At 44.9% G+C, this 21,288-nt stretch overlaps 1 protein-coding gene across 1 annotated transcript in view; it reads left to right on the top strand.

Moving 5' to 3' along the window:
• syt7a (synaptotagmin VIIa) overlaps positions 1–21,288 on the top strand; it is a 715,758-nt gene that overhangs the window by 673,388 nt on the left and 21,082 nt on the right. The window contains exon 11 of the mRNA XM_041196517.1: positions 14,835–15,004. Within this exon, the coding sequence (XP_041052451.1) occupies positions 14,835–15,004 (170 nt within the window). The remainder of the gene's footprint in view (positions 1–14,834; positions 15,005–21,288) is intronic.

A 21,288-nucleotide genomic window follows, 5' to 3' on the forward strand; every position in this document is an offset into this window, starting at 1 on the left:
CTCAATTGATTGAAGGGCTGTCAACTGAATTTCATTCCATTTCTAGCATCCAACTTTGAGGAATCCAGTACTGGATTTCAGATGTGGTGCTGTTGTTTCATCTCTAAGTGACTTTAGCATGATTTGAAAATGTAATGCATTAGTGACATCCAATGGCAAAATATGAATACTGCATTGACATTTAGTAACTCTTAATTATCAGGCACATTTCAGCCCAGCTATGATGCTGTTCAATATTGTAATATGAACACATCTGTCATTATTATTCCAGACAAATGTGTCAAGCCTTTGTACAAATTGCTACACGGCTAAACGGAATGTCAGCTACTCACTGAAATTGGCTATATACTGCAGGTAACATTGTCTATCAATGAGCTACAAAGATACCTGTTCAGTTGACCATTCATTACAAGCCCCCTCCCATGGTCTTTGTTTTTGTCCTCTCCTTTCCTGAAAATTATATCTCTTATAGTGATGCATGGGTGCCAACATCTGAGACCCTTATCTTTTTTTAAATTCATTAATGGAATGTGGGTGTCACTGGCTAGGCCAGCATTTATTGCCCATCCCTAATTGCCCTTGAGAAGGTGGTGGTGAATTGCCGCCTTGAACCGCTGTAGTCCATGTGGTGTAGAGACACCCATAGTGCTGTTAGGAAGGGAGTTCCAGGATTTTGACCCAACAACAGTGAAGGAATGGCAATATATTTCCAAGTCAGGATAGTGAGTGACTTGGAGGGGAACTTACAGGTGGTGGTGTTCTCCTGTGTCTGATGCCCTTGTCCTTCTAGATCGTAGTGGTTTTGGGTTTGGAAGATGCTGCTTAAAGAGGCTTGGTGAGTTCCCTCGGTAAAGCTTGTAGATGGTACACACTGCTGCCACTGTGCATCGGCGGTGGAGGGAATGAATGTTTGTGAATAGGGTGCCAATTGAGCTGGCTGCTTTGTCCTGATTGTTTTCAAGCTTTTTGAGTGTTATTGGAGCTGTACTCATCCAGGCAAGTTGAGAGTATTCCATCACACTCCTGACTTGTGACTTGTAGATGTTGGACAGGATTTTGGGAGTCAGGAGGTGAGATAGTCTCCTCAGGATTCCTAGCCTCTGACCTGCTCTTGTAGCCACTGTATTTATATGGCTAGTCCAGTTCAGTGTCTGGTCAATGGTAACCCCCAGAATGTTGATAGTGGGGGATTCAGCGATGGTAATGCCATTGAATGTCAAGGGATGATGGTTAGTTTCTCTCTTGTTGGAGATGGCACTTGTGTGACACAAATACTACTTGCTGCTTGTCAACCCAAGCCTGGATATTGTCCAGCTCTTACTGCATTTGGACATGGATCATGTCAAGAATCTGAGCAGTCCTGAGTGGTGCTCAACATTGTACGATCTTCAATGAACATTCCCATGTCTGACTTCATGATGGAAGGAAGGCTGTTGATGAAGCAGCTAAAGATGTTTAGGTCTAGGACACAACCCTGAGGAACTCCTGCAGTGATGTACTGGAACTAGGATTATTGACCTCCAACAACCACAACTATTTTCCTTTGTGCTAGGTATGACTCCAACAGTGGAGAATTTTCCCCTGATTCCCATTGACTCCAGTTTTGCTAGGGCTCCTTGATGCCATACTCAGTCAAATGATGCCTTGATGCCACTGTCATGTCACCTCAGGAGTTCATCTCTTTTCTCCATGCTTGAGCCAAGGCTGTGATGAAGTCAGGAGCTGAGTGGCCCTGGCGGAAACCAATCTGGCTGTCAGTGAGCAAGTTATTGCTAAACGTGTGCTGCTCGATAGCACTGTTGATGACCTCTTCCATCACTTTACTAATGATGGAAAGTAGATGGTTGGGGTGGTAATTAGCCAGGTTAGATTTGTCCTGCTTTTTGTGTACAGGACATACCTGGGCAATTTTCCACATTGTTGCGTAGATGCCAGTTTTGTAGCTGTACTGGAACAGCTTGGCTAGGGGTGATGCAAGTTCTGGAGCACAAGTCTTCAGTACTGTTGCTAAAATGTTGTCAGTGCCCATAGCCTTTGGCAGTATCCAGTGCCTTCACTTGTTTCCTAATATCATGTGGAGTGAATCGAATTGGCTGAAGACTGCCATCTATGATGCTGGGGACCTCCGGATGAGGCTGAGATGGAACATCTGCTCGCCACTTCTGGCTGAAGATTATTGTGAATGCTTCAGCCTTGTCTTTTGCCTGATGTGCTGGCCACCACCCCCCCCCCCCCCCAATCATTGAGGATAGGGCTATTTGTGGAACCTCCCCCTCCAGTGAGTTGTTTAATTGTCCACCAGCATTCACGACTGGATGTGGCGGGACTGCAGAGTGTATATCTGATCCATTGGTTGTGGAATCACTTAGCTCTATCACTTGCTGCTAATGCTGTTTGGCACACAAGTAGTCCTGTGTTGTAACTTTACCCAGGTTGACATCTCATTTTTAGGCATGCCTGATGTTGCTCCTGGCATGCCCTCCTGCACTGTTCATTGAACCAGCGTTGATCCCTTGGCTTGGTGGTAATGGTAGAGTGGGTGATATGCTGGTGGGATTCGAACGCGGGTCCCCAGAGCATTACCCTTGGTCTCTGGATTACTAGTCCAGCGACTATACCGCTATGCCACCATCTCCCCAATTCTTCATGTGTAAACCTAGATGGTTTGTGTCAGCTGGCTGTTCAATTAGTGGGGGATACCCTGGCTGAGTCCAGTCCTGCCACCCCATTTCCATTTGTAGTATTAGGGTGTTCAGGGCTGAAAGAGTTGATGTATGGGACTGGAGAACCCGTAACCCCCACAAGATGATGTAAGGTGACTAAGAATATAGAATGAGAAAGCCCAGACTTGGACTAATACTAGTCTTGTACATCTGTAAATAGTTATGTTCCTACACTAAAACAGTTAGTGTTCAGACATACCTATGTCTCCGCAACAGTTTCTTAGCCAGCATCCAATACCATCCACCTGTGCTTTTCAACAGGGAACACAAGGATGAAACTGATCAGGAGCAAATCTTTCCTCTTTGCAGGGCAATGTCATTGATACCCCTATTTTTACGTGGTTCAACTAGAAGTAGTAGATTGCACATGGTTAGTATTGTACCACATGGTTGGTGTATTTATGCCCTAAACAATGAAACTGATTTAAGTCAACTTCAGAGCCTTATGTACATCAACAAAACTCCCGAATTCAGCTCACCTTTTACTTTTTCTGCATATTTTGCAAAATCTGCATTATTTTTTCAATAATATGTTTTTCTTCCCTTGATTTGGTGCTGTTTTTCCCCAAAATGCAATAGCAATCTTATTACATCAGTGAAAAGGTTATGCAGATAATAGTGATGTAGGGACTGATATATTTGATATACTGTGTGGGGTTTTACAACAACATGTTAATGGGATAAACTTCATAGCATGCTTTTTGTTACACTATGTGCAATGCATAATATAAAATGTAGCATACAACATATGCCTTGTAGCATTTACTCACCAGAAACCTGCTCAGCGATGTTCAGTTTGGTTCCACCAGAGCTACTCCACTTCAGTAGTCTTTACAGGCTTGATCCAAACATGGATTAAAGAGCTGAATTCCAGAGGTGAGATGTCCTTAGTTTCTTGGCTGAGTATCAAGGAACCTGAGTAAAGTGGAAGCCAATGGGAATTAAGGAGAAAACTCTCCAATGGCTGGCGTCATATCGAGCACAAAGGAAGATAGGTGTGAATATTGGAAGCCAATCATGTCAACCATAGGTTATTGTTGTAGGGCAGTGTCCTAGACCCAACTATTTTCAGCTGCTTCATCTTCCCTCCGCTAGATGTTCACTGATGATTGCATATTGTTCATCTACATTCCTAATTTCTCAGATAATGAAGCAGTCCATGCCCACATGCAGCAAAATCTGAACAACATCCGGGCTTGAACTGATAAGTGGCAAGTATCCTACAATATATTTTGGGGCATTTTGTAAACTTTCTAAATAATAAATCATGTCGTAGTTTGCAGCACTCAATATGCTATATTATGCCATATAGTGGGCAGTGAACTAATAAGCTATATTACCCTATATTCTATAAAATATATTTTGTTAGCCCATTGTTCAATCTAGCTTTGTGTTTTATTACTCACAATATTGTTATGCACTATCCATTATATCATGCTCACTAAAATGTAATGTGCTCTTAAACACAGTGCATGATGCAGCTGTTATGGTTCAGAATTTTACTTGAACACAATTTTCCTGTGTAAACCACCTGACATGTTCCATCAATGGTCTGAATCTTTTGCCACCCAAAACAAGTGTTTTCTTTACTGTCTTCAGCACTGAGTTACCATAGCCCAGAGCCCACCTCAGGCACAATCTCCACCCCTTCTGCTCACTTCCCCTTCCTGGCCCCCCACCCAGTCCTAGGACCCAAACACTCCCTTCAAGTGAAGCAGCATTTCCCTCAATTTAGTCTACTGCATTCGCTGCTCCCGGTGCGGTCTCCTCTACATTGGAGAGACCAAATGCAGACTGGATGACCGCTTTGCGGAACACCTTCAGTCTGTCGCAAGCATGACCCAGACCTCCCTGTCACTTGCTATTTCAACACTCCACTCTGCTCTCATGCCCACATGTCTGTCCTTGGCCTGCTGTAATGTTCCAGTGAAGCTCAACGCAAACCGGAAAAACAGCACATCATCTTCCAACTAGGCACTTTACAGCCTTCCAGACTTTATATTGAGTTCAACAACTTCAGATCATGAACTCTCTCCTCCATCCCCACCCCCTTTCCGATCCCCCCTCCGCTTCCCCAATAATTTATATTTATTTATTTTAAAATTTATTTATTTTTATATATATTTTTCTTTTCCCACCCATTTCCATTGTTTTTAAACGTATTTCCATCCATTGTTTTATCTCTACCTTTTAGGCCATTTCGATCCCTTCTCCCCCACCCCACCCCCACTAGGGCTATCTGTCAATTGTTCGTGCTGCTTTCGACCCTTAATGTCATCATTAGCACATTCTTTAGCTAATAGCACCACTGTCAGCACCCCTTTGTCCTTTTGTCTATGACAACTTTGGCAATCTCTTCTTTGCCGCCGCCTATCACTGGCCCTCTATCCAGCTCTACCTGTCCCATTCCCCTCAACCAGCTTATATTCCACCTCATTTCTATAGTTCTTAGTTCTGATGAAGAGTCATACAGGCTTGAACATTAACTGTATTCCTCTCTGCAGATGCTGTCAGACCTGCTGAGTTTTTCCAGCTATTTTTGTTTTTATTCCGGACACCACTGTGTCAGCCAATTAGTTGGAAGTAAGGCAAGAGATGTAAGGCAGGATTTACAGCAAACAATGTTATTTTACAGTATAAAAAGTTTATTTATAAAGTCTATTTAATAAAGAAAATTTACAAACGGCAACATGCAGAATTTATGCATGATTGAAATTGCAGCAACTTCTCCCAGTTAAGGCACAGTGGTTTTTCCAGCAAGAGGCAGTTAGTAAAATATATTATGTGCTTAAAGTCAATGTCAGTCACTCACAGCACTGAGGTCTCCAGGCATCATTGATGGTGGAAATATGCAATCATCTCCATTTTGGTTGGGAATTGTGGTGTCATTATGTGGAGCAAACAGTGACTTATTCAGCTGTAATGCAATGCACTGGAATTTGCATAAGATTTCTTCTAGGCCACTGTTCAATCCAGAAAACAAAAGATCTTAAATTCTATAGCCATTTCATACAAGCAGAAACCGCTAATTGAATTTATTCGCTTAGATGACCTACAGAAGTAGACTAATACTGTAGCACACGAATAGCAATTTGCAATGCATACTAAAATGACTTTTAAAGGACAGCTCTTTTCCCAAATTGTGAAGAGAACTGTCTTGATACTATATAGTCACTTCTCTATTTCTGTGTCTGAAACTGAAGATGGTTGATGAGAAGAAATCAGCTTCCAAGAGGGGAGCCAAGAAAGCCTTAAGGAAACCGGCAGCAAAGGGCGGGAAGAAGCAGCGAAGGTTGAGGAAGGAGAGTTACTGCATCTACATCTACAAAGTGAAGAAGCAGGTTCGCCCCGACACCAGCATTTCCTCCAAGGCCATGAGCATCAGAAATTCATTCATGAACGATATTTTCGAGTGCATCACGGGTGAGGCCTTCCACCTGGCTCATTACAATAAGCGCAGCACCATCAGATCCCGGGAGATCCAGACCGCCGAGTGCCTGCTGCTGCCCTGGGAACTGGCCAACCACGCTGTGTTAGAAGGGACAAAGCCGGTGACCAAGTACACTAGCTCCAAGTAAAACCTCACAATGGACTGAAAAACATTCAAAACACAATGGGGCCCAGTGTACCCATATGCTAGCACTGCAGCTGCTCTGACGAGCACCAAAATTCCCTGGGGATAATGCTTTTAATTTCAACAGTCAATTGGTGGTACAGAAATTGACTATTGCTGAAAAGAGAGATGTGTTGCAGAAATGCAAAATTTCAAATGATTGCACAATTTATACGACAGAAAAAAGGGTGCAGGTTAGTTGACAAGTCGAAAACAAAAATACCTGGAAAAACTCAGCAGGTCTGACAGCATTTGCGGAGAGGAACACAGTTAAGGTTTCGAGTCCATATAACTCTTCAACAGAACAGGAGACAGTCATACGGACTCGAAACATTAACATCCTCTCTGCAGATGCTGTCAGACCTGTTGAGTTTTTCCAGGTATTTTTGTTTTTGTTTTGGATTTCCAGCATCTGCAGTTTTTTGCTTTTATCTTAGTTGACAAGTCAACTGTGGCCAAGGCATTGCCATGGAGAAAGCAGTGGGCTATAGGCTCTGAAAGCTCCTGGGTAATTCAAAAATGTGCAAGATTTGAATATATTCCTTTTGTTTGCAGAGAATTGGTTCCTGTGTATGAATGTATGTCACTTCATAAATGAGTTCTGTATGAGCTTGACTGATTATCTTAAATTGGTTGGTCGTGGAGCTATTAGTGCACTCAGGATTCTTCAGCAAGTGCTGCCCAATCACAGAATCACAACAGAAGACATTTTGGTTTGGGTTTTGTAGGCGTGGTCTGGTGGAGTAGGATCATGGCTGCCCCCGGGCATCACCCCAACCCTATTAGAGCATTGGCAGAGCAAAGGGGACTAGGCACTTGGTCAGGAGGTGCCTTGATCCTGCGCAGGTGGCAGGCAGAGTCAGCATTCAGCACCTGGGCTTTGAATGGGGTCAGAACCTTTTGGCATGGCGGAAGCTAAAAAGCAGGGTCAAGGCTGCCAAGGACAATTAGCCGGCCACCTGACCAGAAGGAAGGCTCCAGCTAGCAATGTGAGCACAACAGTCAAATTTGGGGCAAGAGGGGCAATACCCATTGCAGGAAGGGCAGAACCCCAAGCAGCAAGAGGGGCAATACCCATTGCAGGAAGGGCAGAACCCCGAGCAGCAGGAGGTCATGGGAGAAAAAAGAAGGGCAGGAAGATAACAAATGCCAACCCTCAACACAATATTGACCACCAACGATGGAGCTCCCTGGAGATGACCAAGACCCTGGGCTGCAGGAGACCAACTCTCCTGGCAGATGGTCACATACATCTGTGCCCTCACCACCAAAAGCTTCGCACCTCGCAGCACTGGTCACCATGCCCTGCCTGTAGCCATCAAGTTCATTGTGGCCTTTAACTCCTTTGCTTCTGGCTGCTTCCAAGGATTAGCTGTGGACCTTAGTGGCTTCTGCAACTTGATGATCACTGATGCCCTATTTGCCTGAACTAGGAGCACATTCATTTAACAACTGACACACTCTCACAGAGGTAGTGGGCATTGGGTTTCATCTCCATTGCTGGATTCCCCGAGGTGCAGGGCATTATCTATTGCATCCACTTGGCCATCAAGACAGCCTGTCAATTGCTAATGAGATCCATCAGGGCTTCCACTCCGTCAACGTCTAACTGGTCTGCAACCACAATAAGAGTTATCTCCATGTCTGTGCTTGTTTTCCTCATAGCTGCCATGACTCCTTTAAGTTCTGCTAGCCCAGGCTGGTTCAGATTTTCACTTCAATGTGCAAAGTGAATCCTTATGAATAAGGGAAATCCTTGAAGAAATGGCTACTGACCCATCTATATTAGTCCCGGACAGGTTTAGAGGTGAAAAAACCAATACCACCTTCTCAGTAGGACAACAGTTGAACAGACCATCGGACTTCTGAAGATACCATTACAGTATCTGAACCAGTTGAGTAGTGTCCCCTAACCCTCCTGCAAGGATCTTGGTCATTATTGTGCTCTACTGCATTCTCCCCAACATGTTCCTCCAGAGCGTTGTGGATCCTGAGGACAGTGAGGACCTGGAAGGAGGCAGCTAATTGTGAGAGGAGCAGGATGTAAGAGAGGAGGAGGAAAACGAGTCAGTGAGAAAACACTGAACAGAGAGGTGCCCCTGCTACATGCCAAGGTTGTCTCCTGCTGCCATCCTTGCAAAGAGGGCCTTGATTTCTCCCTCCTGGCCTCCAGCATTAGACCCAGGTCAGCATCAATGTAGCAAGAGACTCCCCTCCTGCCCCGGGTGCCTATCTCCTGCGATATCTCACTTCTCTCTGATGCTGTGGAAGGCTTTGGCCTAATCAGCAGCTTCAGCGATCGCTACCGTGAGGGGTCTAAATGAGTTCTTTATGCTTCATCTGACCCAGCTCCAATCTTACCCCCACTGGCTGTAAGTTGACAGGGAACCCACTTCCATATCAGTTAAGGGCTCACCCTGAGAAAATCTGAACTTTAATCAGTTTTCCGGCAGAGGCAGATTTCTGACCCCAAAACAGACCTGGGCTGCTGTTTCCACTTCCAGAGCAAAAATTCAGCCCATTATACCAACATAATTGTAAGGGTAGCACATTCAGGAAAATATATTACACCAACTTTTTATTAATTTGTTAACTCTATATCTCTATATTCATTGAGAGAGATTGCGCATAGTGCTTTATCATATCACATGGTCTCCCCAAAACTAGAAGAAATTTACCCAGCCTTTCTCACAAAAATAATTTCCCTTTTGGCTGGAAAATGTTCCATTTTTTTGTGTTGTAATTGTTATCATAGCATTTTGTCATTGCAATACAAGTTGATCTCATGATATTGCACTATTAAAGATCTTCAGGTAATGATGGAGTGAAATATTTAATGTTCAGAGCTGCTGCATTTTGAGTAACATCACATCTTGATTTCTGATATTTTCTTTGCTAATGAAATTAATTAAGAACTTGTATAAATACCTCCTCATCAAGGAATATAGATGAGCCTTTTTTAAAGAAACATGAAATGACTCATGTCTACACTTTAGAAATTGTTAGATGATTCACTCAAAAAAAACAGGCTGTTCGAACAAACATAGGTGCAATGCAATGGTGACTCTAGATTGTTGTTCCTGTGCATTTATGATTGGTGGAGAACAGAATGATCTTATCAACCAGAGCACATGACCACTCAAAAAAATTGAGCTAGAATGAATGAAATAAATTACTCCCCTTCTGTCTGCTTCTCACACTTAAACTGTTCAACTATTAGCATTGAAATGAAACTGTTTTAATGGACTTAAGAACCCACATTTTTAAAAGTGTAAAAGCAAAAAACTGCAGATGCTGGAAATCCAAAACAAAAATAAAAATACCTGGAAAAACTCAGCAGGTCTGGCAGCATATGCGGAGAGGAACACAGTTAACTTTTCGGGTCCGTATGATTTTTTTACTTAGTTCTGTTGAAGAGTCATACGGACACGAAACATTAACTGTGTTCCTCTTCACAGATGCTGCCAGACCTGCTGAGTTTTTCCAGGTATTTTTATTTTAATTTTAAAAGTGTATTGTTTTCATTAAAATAGTGGACAAAGGAATGTTCACAAGAATGTGTAAAATGTATATAGGCTTGTACTCAGCACACTGGCTTCAAAGCCTTTGTGCCTTTGTGCTTCTCTGAATAATAGTTGGCAAATTGAACTAATTAATGTTTTATTTTAGGCAGCCTGTCACCTGGGACTTGGCCGAAAACTGTTTGAACATCTTTTGTTTTAGATTTTTTAAACAGCTGAGAGACTGATGGAGAGTAAGAGTGCTACGGATTTCTGGAACTTTCATTTTGAATGCTGAGCAATGATATAGACAGAAGATGATCTCAAACATTTATTAACTTGGTCACTTTTTTGTTTCATTTGATCAAAAGGTAAACCCAAAACTGCTGCTAGCAGAAGCTAAGAGAAGCTGCTGACAGCCACCGCCCATCAATCATCCAACTAGCAGAACAAGGGCATGGGAACACTGCCACCTGCAAGTTACCCCCCAAGCCACATGCTATCCTGACTCTAAAATATATTTTTGTTCCTTCACTGTCACTGCGTCAAAGTCTCCCTGCCTAACAACACTGTAGTGTATCTACACCACATGGACTGCAGCGGTTTAAGGAGGAGAGTCACCACCACCACCTTAAGGGCATTTCAGGATGGACAGTAAATGCTGAAATGCTGGCCTTGCCAGTGACTCCCCCACACATGGACAAACATAAAACAGCAATTTTCATTTATAGAACACCTTTAAGATAGAAAAAATTCTAAAGTGTGTTAGAGAAAATGACGGGCCCCAAACCAATAATTAAGATGTTAGAAAGATAACCAAAGGTGGGTTTTAAGGAGTTTCTTGAGAGAGAAAAGAGGGGTAGAGAGCCTGAGGAGCTTAGGGAGGGAATCCCAAAGTGTGGGGCCACCAGCGCTAGGGGAAAGGAAAGGTATAGATGCACCAGAAGCCGGACACAGAGGGATGTAGAGTTTGTAGAATTGTAGGATTGGAGGAGCTTGTAGAGATAGGAAGGGGCGAGAGCATGAAAGGATTTAAAGGTGAGGAGGAAAATGTTAAATTGGAAATGCTGGGGGACCAGGAGCCAATGTAGGTCTGCAGCTTAGTGCAGCAGAGTTTTGGATGAACTGAAGTTTACAGAGATGGAGGATGAGAGGCCAGCCAGGAGAACATTGAAATAGTTGATCTGGAAGTGACAAAGGCATGGAAAAGAGTCAGCAGATGAGCTGGGGGGGCAGAAGCAGATAATGTTACAAAAGGCAGAAGGTAAGAAGATCAGGTCAGAGTTGAATTGGACTTCAAGTTTAAGAGTCTGGTCATGTTTTGGTTGGCATGTTGAAATACTCAACAGAGTATTCCAACATGACCAACAATGATTGGTCAATGATTCAGCCTGAGGCAATGGCAGGGGAAGGGGTGGCTTTGGTGTCAAGGGCGTGAAGTTTGGGACAGGGACCAAAGGTGATTTTAGTCTTTACAATGTTTAGTTTGAAGACCTTGTAGCTCTTCCACAGCTGGATGTCCAACAGGCAATTTAACTAACAGGCAGTTGAAGTGGTGGAAAAGTCTCCTTAACCTTGAAGTCCAATTCAACCTTGATCTGATCTTCTCACCCCATCTCTTTTCCATCGCAGAGATTGCCTATTCTGACTTTTGTAACTTATCTGGTGGAAAAGTAGAGCTTTTTGTTCTTCAGGGTGGGGTCAAGGATAGACCTTGGTAGACGCTGGGATAACAGTATTGTGGTTCAACGAAAGGGGCCAGGAATGGATCTTCACAACACTCCAAAATATGGCACTGGGTGGGCATAGTAGTTACTATGAAAGATGTTTTGGCTATGATCGGAGATGAAAGACTCTATTCAAGCAAGGGCAGTCCCTCCAGACTGAAAAATAGAAGAGTGTTGTGTAATCAATACAATGTCAAAGGTTGCAGAGAAGTTGAGAATGGATGGTGCAAATACATGTGGAGATTGGAGAAAAAGATAGAGGTTATGGGCAGAATTTTGTCCTTGGTGGGTGTGCGGGCCCCACCGTCTCAACGGCGGGCGGACAGCAGACCTCTGCCACCAAAACGGGGCCAGCCGCCATTTTGAGTGGGGGGGCCAATTAAGGCCCGCCTAGCGGCCTGCCCGACAGGAAGTGCTGTGCGCACTGCTCTCTGAGACAAAGTGCTGTTCAGGGAGATTACTGACAGTCCAAAAAACTTTAAAAATACAAAAATTAAAAAATTGTTAACATGTTCCCCTCATGTGACAATGTCACATGAGATGGGACATGTTAGTAAATATCACATAAAATGTATTAAAGTTTTTAAAAACAGATATGAAACCTCATCCCGCCAGTGATGAGGTTTCATATATTATCAGAAGCCCGCTGGGGCTCCTGGCCTGTCCACCAGCCTTAAGGTTGGACGGGCAGGGTCTTTAATTATCTTAATTACTCTGTCAATGGCCTCAATTGGCTGTTGACAGCTCGGCGGGCGGACAGCAGGTTTCACTGTCCACCCGCCTTCCTAAAAATTTAAAGGGACCGGGATGACGTCAGGGGTTCCTCCCGACATCATCCCATGTCATTTTCCCGTCGGCGAGCGGGCCCCGCCCCCAAATTACCGATGGGAAAATTCAGGTCTAGATATGGGGTGTTAGTTTGCAATGACAGAGTCATCGAAGGTAGCTTTATAAGGTTAAAGGAAAAGAGGAATGATGCCAGTTTGAAAGAGAAGATTACAGTAAAATACAGATTAATGAATGTTAATTGTATAAATTAAGGTTAAGTGTATACAGGTGGGGGGCATTCATTGGATGATCACTTGAGCACATATTAAGAGAGACTGTTGACACTGGTGTTGGGCTGTAGAGTTCGGAGCTATACATTTGTCATGCTTCACTTTATGAATAAACTGAAAAGTGAGTAAAAATTGACTTCTGGTCCCCAATTGCCTGTCAGAAATTTAACAATAAGGTACAGAGAAATATTTACATAACAGTTGGTATGGGAGCCAAGAAGTGAATAAACACAGAAAATACTAGAAACATTTAGGAAGTCAGCCAAAATCTGGAGAGAGAAAATCAGAGTTAACATGTCAATGACCTTTCATCAGAACCAGAAGTTAAAGATACAACCAGTTTTAAGCAAGAGGAGGTGGGGGTGCAGAGTGGAGGGGGAGAACTAAAAGGAAGGCCTATGATAGGCTGGGAGGCAGGAGAGATTAAATGACAAAAATAATGATGGTGTAAGGCAAAAGGGAACAAGTAAACAAACAAAGGGTGGTTCTGGAGGAGATATAAAATGATAGCAAAACCTGTTGTCCAAGAAAATAGGAGAGCTGGTTGTTATCTAAAGTTGCTGAACTCATTATCAAGTTCAGAAGGCTGAAAAATGTGTAATTGAAAGATGAGATGCTGTTCCTTGAGCTTTCAATGAGCTTCATTGGAACAACGTAGAACTCTGAACACAGAGTGGAAGTGTGATGGAGAACTAAAATGGCAAGTATTGGAACTTTGGAGTTAGTCTTGCAGACTCAACTATGGTTTTCGACAAATGACCACTCAATCTATGTTTGGTCTCCCAACATAGAGGAGCCAAGAAGAGAAATTGAGAAGGCCCCAGTTTATTAGGAATGCCATCAACGTAGCTGAAGGTGGCACTCATGAACAAGGTGAGCCCAGAAAGAGGATGGGGAGAGGTGGGAGAGCTATTTTCAGGGCTAGAGTGGAGGGTTCCTCTCCCATTCCTGATTCTATGACCTCTGCAATGCAACCAAATTCTTCAGCAGGCAACACTTTCTTGCCAGTCCACTTCTTGCTAATGAATTGTGAAAGTAACATTAGATTACATTTTCCTTCTTTCACTAAAATTAGCAAAATGTCTAATTATGAAATGTGCATAATTGATTTATACTTATATCAACATTTTTGCTAACATTAGCGAAAGTATGAAAGCATAGCTCATTGTTTCTAGAAGAAGATTCTGAGTGAATCTTCTTCCTGATGAACAAAATTTTCACTTGATTATATGATTACTATCTGGCTCTTACTCATTGTCTTGCTGCTAACAGGAACATGCATTGACTGTGGTATAATGGCAGCTCGTACAAAGTACTGTCAAAAATGTTAAAACAAACCGGTCCCTGCTGTGCCACCATTCACATGATCACATTAAATTATGCTAACAAGCAAGTGGCCTGTGAACAACACGAATGTTCAGAATACCAAAAGTGGCATCTTACCTTTCCAGCAATGAGAGTAGACACTGAAAAGGTAGTTCCTGTTGACATCGCTGGGAAAATGGACCCAGTACAGAAACATATGATTTTAATATATTCTTTTCCTTCTTTTTGGTTCTTAGTCCCACTTCTTCTTTATTTTCTATTGCTCTTTGTTTCTTTGTTCTGTCTTCATGGTCTATTTGACTTCCACTGCAAGTACCAGAATTTTTTTATTTTCTGTCACTGGAAATCAAGAGAAAGCAAGAATAACTTGTGCCCATATAGCAAGCATTGCCTATGTAAAGCAAGAGACATGGGACTGTCACAGCCATCAGTGATAGACGAAGCTCTGTACTAACATAAGAGCCCGCCGTATGTGTATCACTGCATTGAAATTTCAGTCCTAGACATCAATATGAATGTATCATTGAAGAAAAAGTGCACTTCTACCAATGTGTTTTATTGTTGTGTGGTATACTTGTGTGACAGTCTAAATGTATCACCTTTGATTGCTCCTCCAATCATAGTCTCTCCCAGGATACCTCTAGCCACTAGTACTTAACCATGTTTTTACACTTACATGTTACAACCCAAATTGAAAGGACAGAATCTTTGTATAACAAAGTGTTTTTTATCACTCAAATATGTGTTATGAAGACTTTATATTCCTAGTATTATATTTTACTGAAATCTGAAAGCCAACTCCCTCTCTTTGTTTCTGTACCTCTGAGGTACAAATTTTCTTCATTTTTGTTGTATGACAGCTGTTTCCATTTTTTCACTACCCTCAGGTTTCCCCTATGAGAAAGTAGTGCAGCGAGTTCTGTACCTTCAGGTCTTAGATTACGATCGTTTCAGTCGAAATGATCCCATCGGAGAGGTGTCATTACCATTAAATAAGGTGGACTTGACACAGACACAGACATTCTGGAAAGAACTAAAGCCATGCAGTGATGGAAGTGTAAGTAACATTCAACTTTCCTTCATCCTAATATTTTGCAGATTTTAGCACATAGTGCAAGTGCAGTCTCAGGAATTCTGTGTTGCTATATTATAATATAGGCATTTTTGTGTCTCATGTTTCCTGGCAGCTTATTCTAAATATGTGGCACTCTTTGCATAAGTATATTCTTCCTAATAATTATAATTTTACTTTTAATAAATAAAATTTGTCTTTCTATAGGTTTAATTTTCGAAAGAAATATCTATTGAGCAGAATTTTCCCATTGGCGTGCAGGGGAGGGACCTGCATGCCGACATGTCAAATGACATGCAGTGATGTTGGGCGAGGGTCCCAACGTCACCGTACGCCATTGCGATATTTCGGTGGGTGAGTGGGCGATGATCTCCGATGCAGGCCCGTCATTAATTCACGGGCCACTTAAGGCCTTTGAGGCACCAATTAACAGTGATTTTTCAGGGCCCGTGCGATCTTTGGGTCGTCGCACGGGTGCAATGGGCAGGTGGGTAGGAGACATTTGTATAAACCTCATCCACAGGTGGGATAGAGGGCTCAGTGGGGTCATGAGTATGTTCTGTCAGATATTTAATTTGGAAGGTAACTGATACTTGCCTGTGTGAGCTGAAACACTTCACAAAGCATGCCAGCTGCTTGGACTGGTCTCTCAACTTTTAGGTGAGTACTCTGCAGTGAAAAATCATTTTTGGTCCTGTATGTTTCAGGAAGCCTCCCTTTAGCCTGGAATGGGAGTTGAACTCTCCACTGGAGACACCTCCTCTGAGGAGGAAGAGAGTGCTAGAAGGGGGAGGTGGCCAGAAGTGCACATTCAGCCTCCAGGGGAGCCATCTTTGGGAGAACAGATGCAGGAACAAGGGGTGCAGGGCCAAGAGGTAGTCCAAGACGGAAGGGGCCACAGAAGACGCCACTATCCTGCTGCCAGGGTATACAGGCGGCGAAGCAGCTACCTCAGTATATCTGAGGTGTAGTGCCAAAGGAGGCTCCGTCTCTCAAGGGAGACAGTCAACTATATCTGTCAGATGATTGGCCCTGAGATCTCCGCAAAGTGTGTGGGTGGACAGCCCATGCCAGTGGCTCTAAAGGTCATAGTTGCCCTCATCGTCTATGCCTCTGGCTCCTTCCAGGGCTCAGTGGGTGATCTTTGTGGTGTTTCCCAATCAGCTGTCCACACTTCTGTCAAGCAGGTTACAGACACTCTGTTCAGACAGGCATTGACCTTCATCCACTACTGGTGGGACCCAGCATGCCAAACACAGCGAGCCATAGGCCTCGTGGCCATTGCTGGCTTCCCCCACATCCAGGGTGCAATCGACTGCATACATGTGGCCAGCAAGGCACCAGCAGGTGAGCCCGGTGTCTTCATCAACAGGAAGGGCTTCCACTCCATGAGCGTGCAGATAGTGTGTGACCACAGGATGCTGATTCTACAAGTTTGTGCAAGGTAACCAGGCAGCTCCCACGACACCCACGTCCTCAGACACTCCCAGGTGCTGAGGCTCTTCAGTGCTGCAGCCCGGCTTGATGGATGGCTGCTGGGTGACAAGGGCTATCCCCTCAGAAGATGGCTTATGACGCCACTCTGCCATCCAAGAAGAGAAGCTGAGCAGCGGTACAATAGGAGCCATGCCTCCACAAGGGCTGTGGTGGAAAGAGACTATCGGTCTTCTCAAAATATGCTTCCGATGCCTGGACCGCTCAGGGGGCACACTCCAGCGCCCCCCAGATCATGTATTACTGATAGTGGTTGCATTCTGCGCTCTCCACAATCTTGCCCTGGAAGGGGGGATGCAGTGGATGAAGAAGATGTAGACGCAGTGACTGCAGCTGCACACGATGGGTTCAGCAGTGAGTCCGAGGATGAGCATACACAGGGAAATGCTGAGGGGGCAGATGCTGACCCGGCACACTGCAGGGAGGCAGGGACACCCGGGAGGCTTTAATCCAACGAACCTTCAGCTAGCACACCACATCTGGACCTCCAGGACAAGCCTGGGCCGCAGGCTCCATACTCGATACCTGAGTGCTAAATCTGCCTTGATAGGAACATTAACTAAGGGCCTTGTCAATAAAGCTGAATATCATACAAATCACTCATAACATTATTGGTACCATCCACCTGCAGAAGAAAATAGGCACCCTCAGCCATGGTGACATGCCTGAATTTAATATTAAAGGAACTTAAAAAAACAAAATAACAAAGGTGTTAAACATTACACCAATTCATAAAGATCTCATTGTGGGTCAACAGAAAAGCACCAGTGATAAACTGGTGGTGTGCCTAAGGTGCCTTATCTTTACGTTTCTGGGTGCTACGTCTTGGCAATGCCCCCTCGCTGGGAGTGACATCTGAGACAGCCTGCTCACTCTGCTGTCCTGTTGGCCTCGATGACCTTGGTGGATGTCCTCTGACCCGTGGAGCCTGTGCTGGCCCTGCCTGGGAGGGAGATGCCAGTTCCACAGCTGGCATCTCCCCAGTTGTCGCAGGCTCATTGGATGCAACGGTCACTTGCAGGGGGGCGGAGGAGCTGCTGCCCTTATCCGGAGCGCCCTGAGAGAAGCCCACAGAGATGACAGGCAGCTGCTGCGCCAATGTGAGGTCGGTTCAGACCTCTCTGCTCACCATGGATGGATGGGCACCGAGCTGGGAAACTTGGTGCCCAGGCCATCTCCCACAATGGCACTGACTAGCTGAGGTTGATGTGAGGGCTTGCTGCTCAGAGCACATCCCCAGGAAGTCCTGGTTGGTCTCCTGGAGTCGCCTCTCCACGAGAGTCGCCACTCTCTCCATGGAGGACACGCGGTGCTCGGAAATTAGGCTCTTTGCATCATTGATGGTCCGCGTAGACTCCTCCACCACAGACACCAAGCCAAGCATTGCCTCATGTATCTCCCCCAGATGCTCCCGCACACCCAGCCGCATTTCCTACATTTGCTGCGTCGCGGACGACTCCAGAGGCACATCATCAGCCACCGATTTAAGCATGTGCCTGATCCCCTGCAGTCCTCCGACTGTTTGCGCCATGCGCACTCTCTATCTCCGCCAGCTCCTTCAGTGACTGTGAAGTGCCCTCACCGCTGTGCCCCGGGACACTAGCCAATGATTTAATTCCCACCGAGGTGTTATTATCTGCGCTGGTGCCTGCCTGGCAGAGATGGTGTGACGCTGGTGAGTCTGAGATTTCAAGGACCTCAGGTCTGAGAGGGAGCCTCTGCTGCTCCTCCTCCTGGCCCTGCTCCGCTGATGCTGAAAGGAAGAATAAGGACACTTGATTAGTTAATCCTTGCTCCTGGTGGCCATGTAGGACGATTCTGCATCTGGACAGAGAGTGCCTTCCATAAGCTGGATGACCTGTATGGAACTTGGCGCAAACCTTCCAAATTGAAGATTGGATACAATCTTCCAATTCACAAGATGACAAACACAGATCTGAGCTGCATCATGAAGAGTCAGGAAATTCAGAAAGCTCTTCATCCACCAAACAAAAAGGTTCAGCGTAGGGTACTCAAAAAGAACCCACTGAAGAATTTGAGGATCATGTCAATGTGCATCCCTGTCCCCCACATCATTGTGTTCATCCTTCTATAAGCAATAGTCAAGCCATATTGCAAAATTAAATCACTGAACATTCAGCACTGCTATGGCTGTTGGGAGAACAATGGTGACCTCAGAGCTGGGCAAACATACCTGCCCGTGGCACCCCAGCCTTACCAACATTAGTGGTCCTGGACACATGGCGCCACTCCAGATCTAGAGCCTCCTGCTCGAACCGGGTAGGCATCACCAACTGGAACGGTCTTCTGCCAGTCCTCTCCTGCTTGGTGGCATTATGTGCATTCTTCTGCTGAAAAGGAGAGAAGAGCATTGATTTCTGCTCCTTGTACCTGGATTCTCTTCACGGACGGTCCATCCAAACCAGAGTGGGACATTGCAGGGCTCCAGTGCCTCCTTGCCCTGCTGCTGCCGAACACTCACACAAAGATGCCAGGCCTGTCTCCCCCCACTACCATCCCACTCGGCCAAGTGCTGCCTACATCACATGTAGAACCACACGGTCTAAGCTTCCATAGCAAGGAGGTGCAAGTACGTGGAGCGCATAGGACAGCAAATCAATCAGTGCCACGCCACCTTGAAGCTCCCCTCCCAGCATGTCATCATCCTGACTTGGACATGTCTTGGAGTTCCAGCACTGTGCCTAGGTGCAGATCCTCCAGGTTGCCCCCAAAACAGTAGTGTGGGTCTCAGTGTACCACATGCTGCGGGGGCAGAACCTATCTCTTCACCACCCTCTCAGGCTGACCTCGGCATGGGTAACATCTGCTGGCCCACCCAATGAAGGCCACATGCCGTCAATGATTCACTAAGTCACTACACTCAGATTTTTGGGTGGGGGGGGCACCAGGGGGGAAAGCCTACCTGCTGGATTAAGTGACCAATGCCAACATGGTACTCACCCTTCCCGAGCACAACAGGACATTGAAGCGCTTGCGACACGGATCCAGGTGCACTACACCACGTCATGGGCACTCACCACCTCCGCCACCACCTCCCAGCACGTTTGGTCATGTGGGGGTGCCTCCTCTTCCTGACCTGGAGTACCAGGACCTCCTGCTGTGCTGCCACCTCCTCGCTCACCAGCAGCACTCTGGGGAGCCCTTCCAGTAGCCATGTTTGACAGCCTTTGAAAGGCTGCAGCAGTGGTCATTACAGCCCCACCACCACCCGCCCACTCCCGCTGTCCTTGGGGAGCCGTGATTCACGTTGGGCGGGCCTTAATTGGCCCGCCCACCTAAAATGGCAGCACGGACCCGATCACGGGTGGCGATCGGGTCTGCGCCTGTTCCCACTCTGCCTGCCCAACAGGCAGAAAATTCTGCCCATTGTAACATTATTTTACAAGAACATAGGGACAGGAGGAGGCCATTTGATCCACGAGCCTGCTCTACCTTTCAAACAGATCATGGCTAATCAGCTATCTCCATGCTATTTTTCCCCAGTATCCTCATATCCCTAGATGTCATTGTATCCAAAAATCTATCGATTTGCGTCTTGAACATGCTCAATGATTGAGCATCGACAACCCTCTGGGTAGAGAATTCCAAAGATTCACCACCCTCTGAGTGAAGAAATTCCTTATCTCAGTTTTAAATGGCCTGTCCCTTATTCTGAGACTGTCTCTCCTGGTTCTGGACTCACCAGCCAGGGGAAGTATCCTATCCACATCTACCCTTCACGCCTGTAAGAATTTTAGGTTTCAATGAATTCACCTCTCCTTCAGAACTCTAGAGAATACAGGCCCAGTTTCCTCAATCTCCCCTCATAAGACAGTCCCATCCAGGGATTAGTCTGGTGAACCTCCATTGCACTCCTTCTAAGGAAAATATCCTTAGATAAGGAGACTAAAACTGTATCCAATATTTCAGGTGCAGTCTCACCAAGGTCCAAACAATTGCAGCAAGACATCTTTAGTCCTGTCCTATCCTTAACCCTTTTCAATGAAGGCTAACATACCCTTGCCTTCCTAATTACTTTCTGCACCTGCATGCTAGCTTTTAGTGACTCATGAACGAGGACACCCAGGTTCCTTTGGACATCAACACTTCCCAAACTTCCCATTTACTTAACAGCCTGCCATCGTGAGAATGACTCATTTATTTCTGCTCTCTTTTTTCTGCACATTAACCAATTTTCAGTCCATAAAGGTACATTACTCCTAATCCCATGTTCTCTAATTTTGTTTCCTAACTCCTGTGTTGAACCTTATCAAAAACCTTCTGAAAATCCAAATACATCACATCCACTAGTTCTCTTTTAACTATGCTACAAGTAACGTCCTCAAAAAACTCCCAACAGGTTTGTCAAGCATGATTTCCCTGTCATAAATCCATGTTGACACTGCCCAATCCTATCATTATTTTCTAAGTGTCCAGTTATAACACCCTTTGTCACAGATTCTAACATTTTCCCTCCTATTGTGCCAAACTAACAAATCTGTAGTTGTCTGTTTTCTCTCTCCCTCCCTTCTTAAACAATGGGGTTACATTTGCTACTTCCCAGTTTGCAGAAACATTTCCAGAATCTATAGAATTTTGAAAGATGTATCCAGTGTCCAATGTATCCAGTGTCTCTATAGCCACCTCCTTCAATACTTTGAGATGTAGCTCATCTGGTCCAAGAGATTTATCAACCTTCAATCCAATTAATTTTTCAAGTACTACCTCTTTATGAATACTAATTTTTTTCAGTTCCTTATTTTCACAAGTCCCTT

This window comes from Carcharodon carcharias, chromosome 10, assembly GCF_017639515.1.
Source record: "Carcharodon carcharias isolate sCarCar2 chromosome 10, sCarCar2.pri, whole genome shotgun sequence".
In the NCBI taxonomy this organism is placed as follows: Eukaryota; Metazoa; Chordata; class Chondrichthyes; order Lamniformes; family Lamnidae; genus Carcharodon; species Carcharodon carcharias.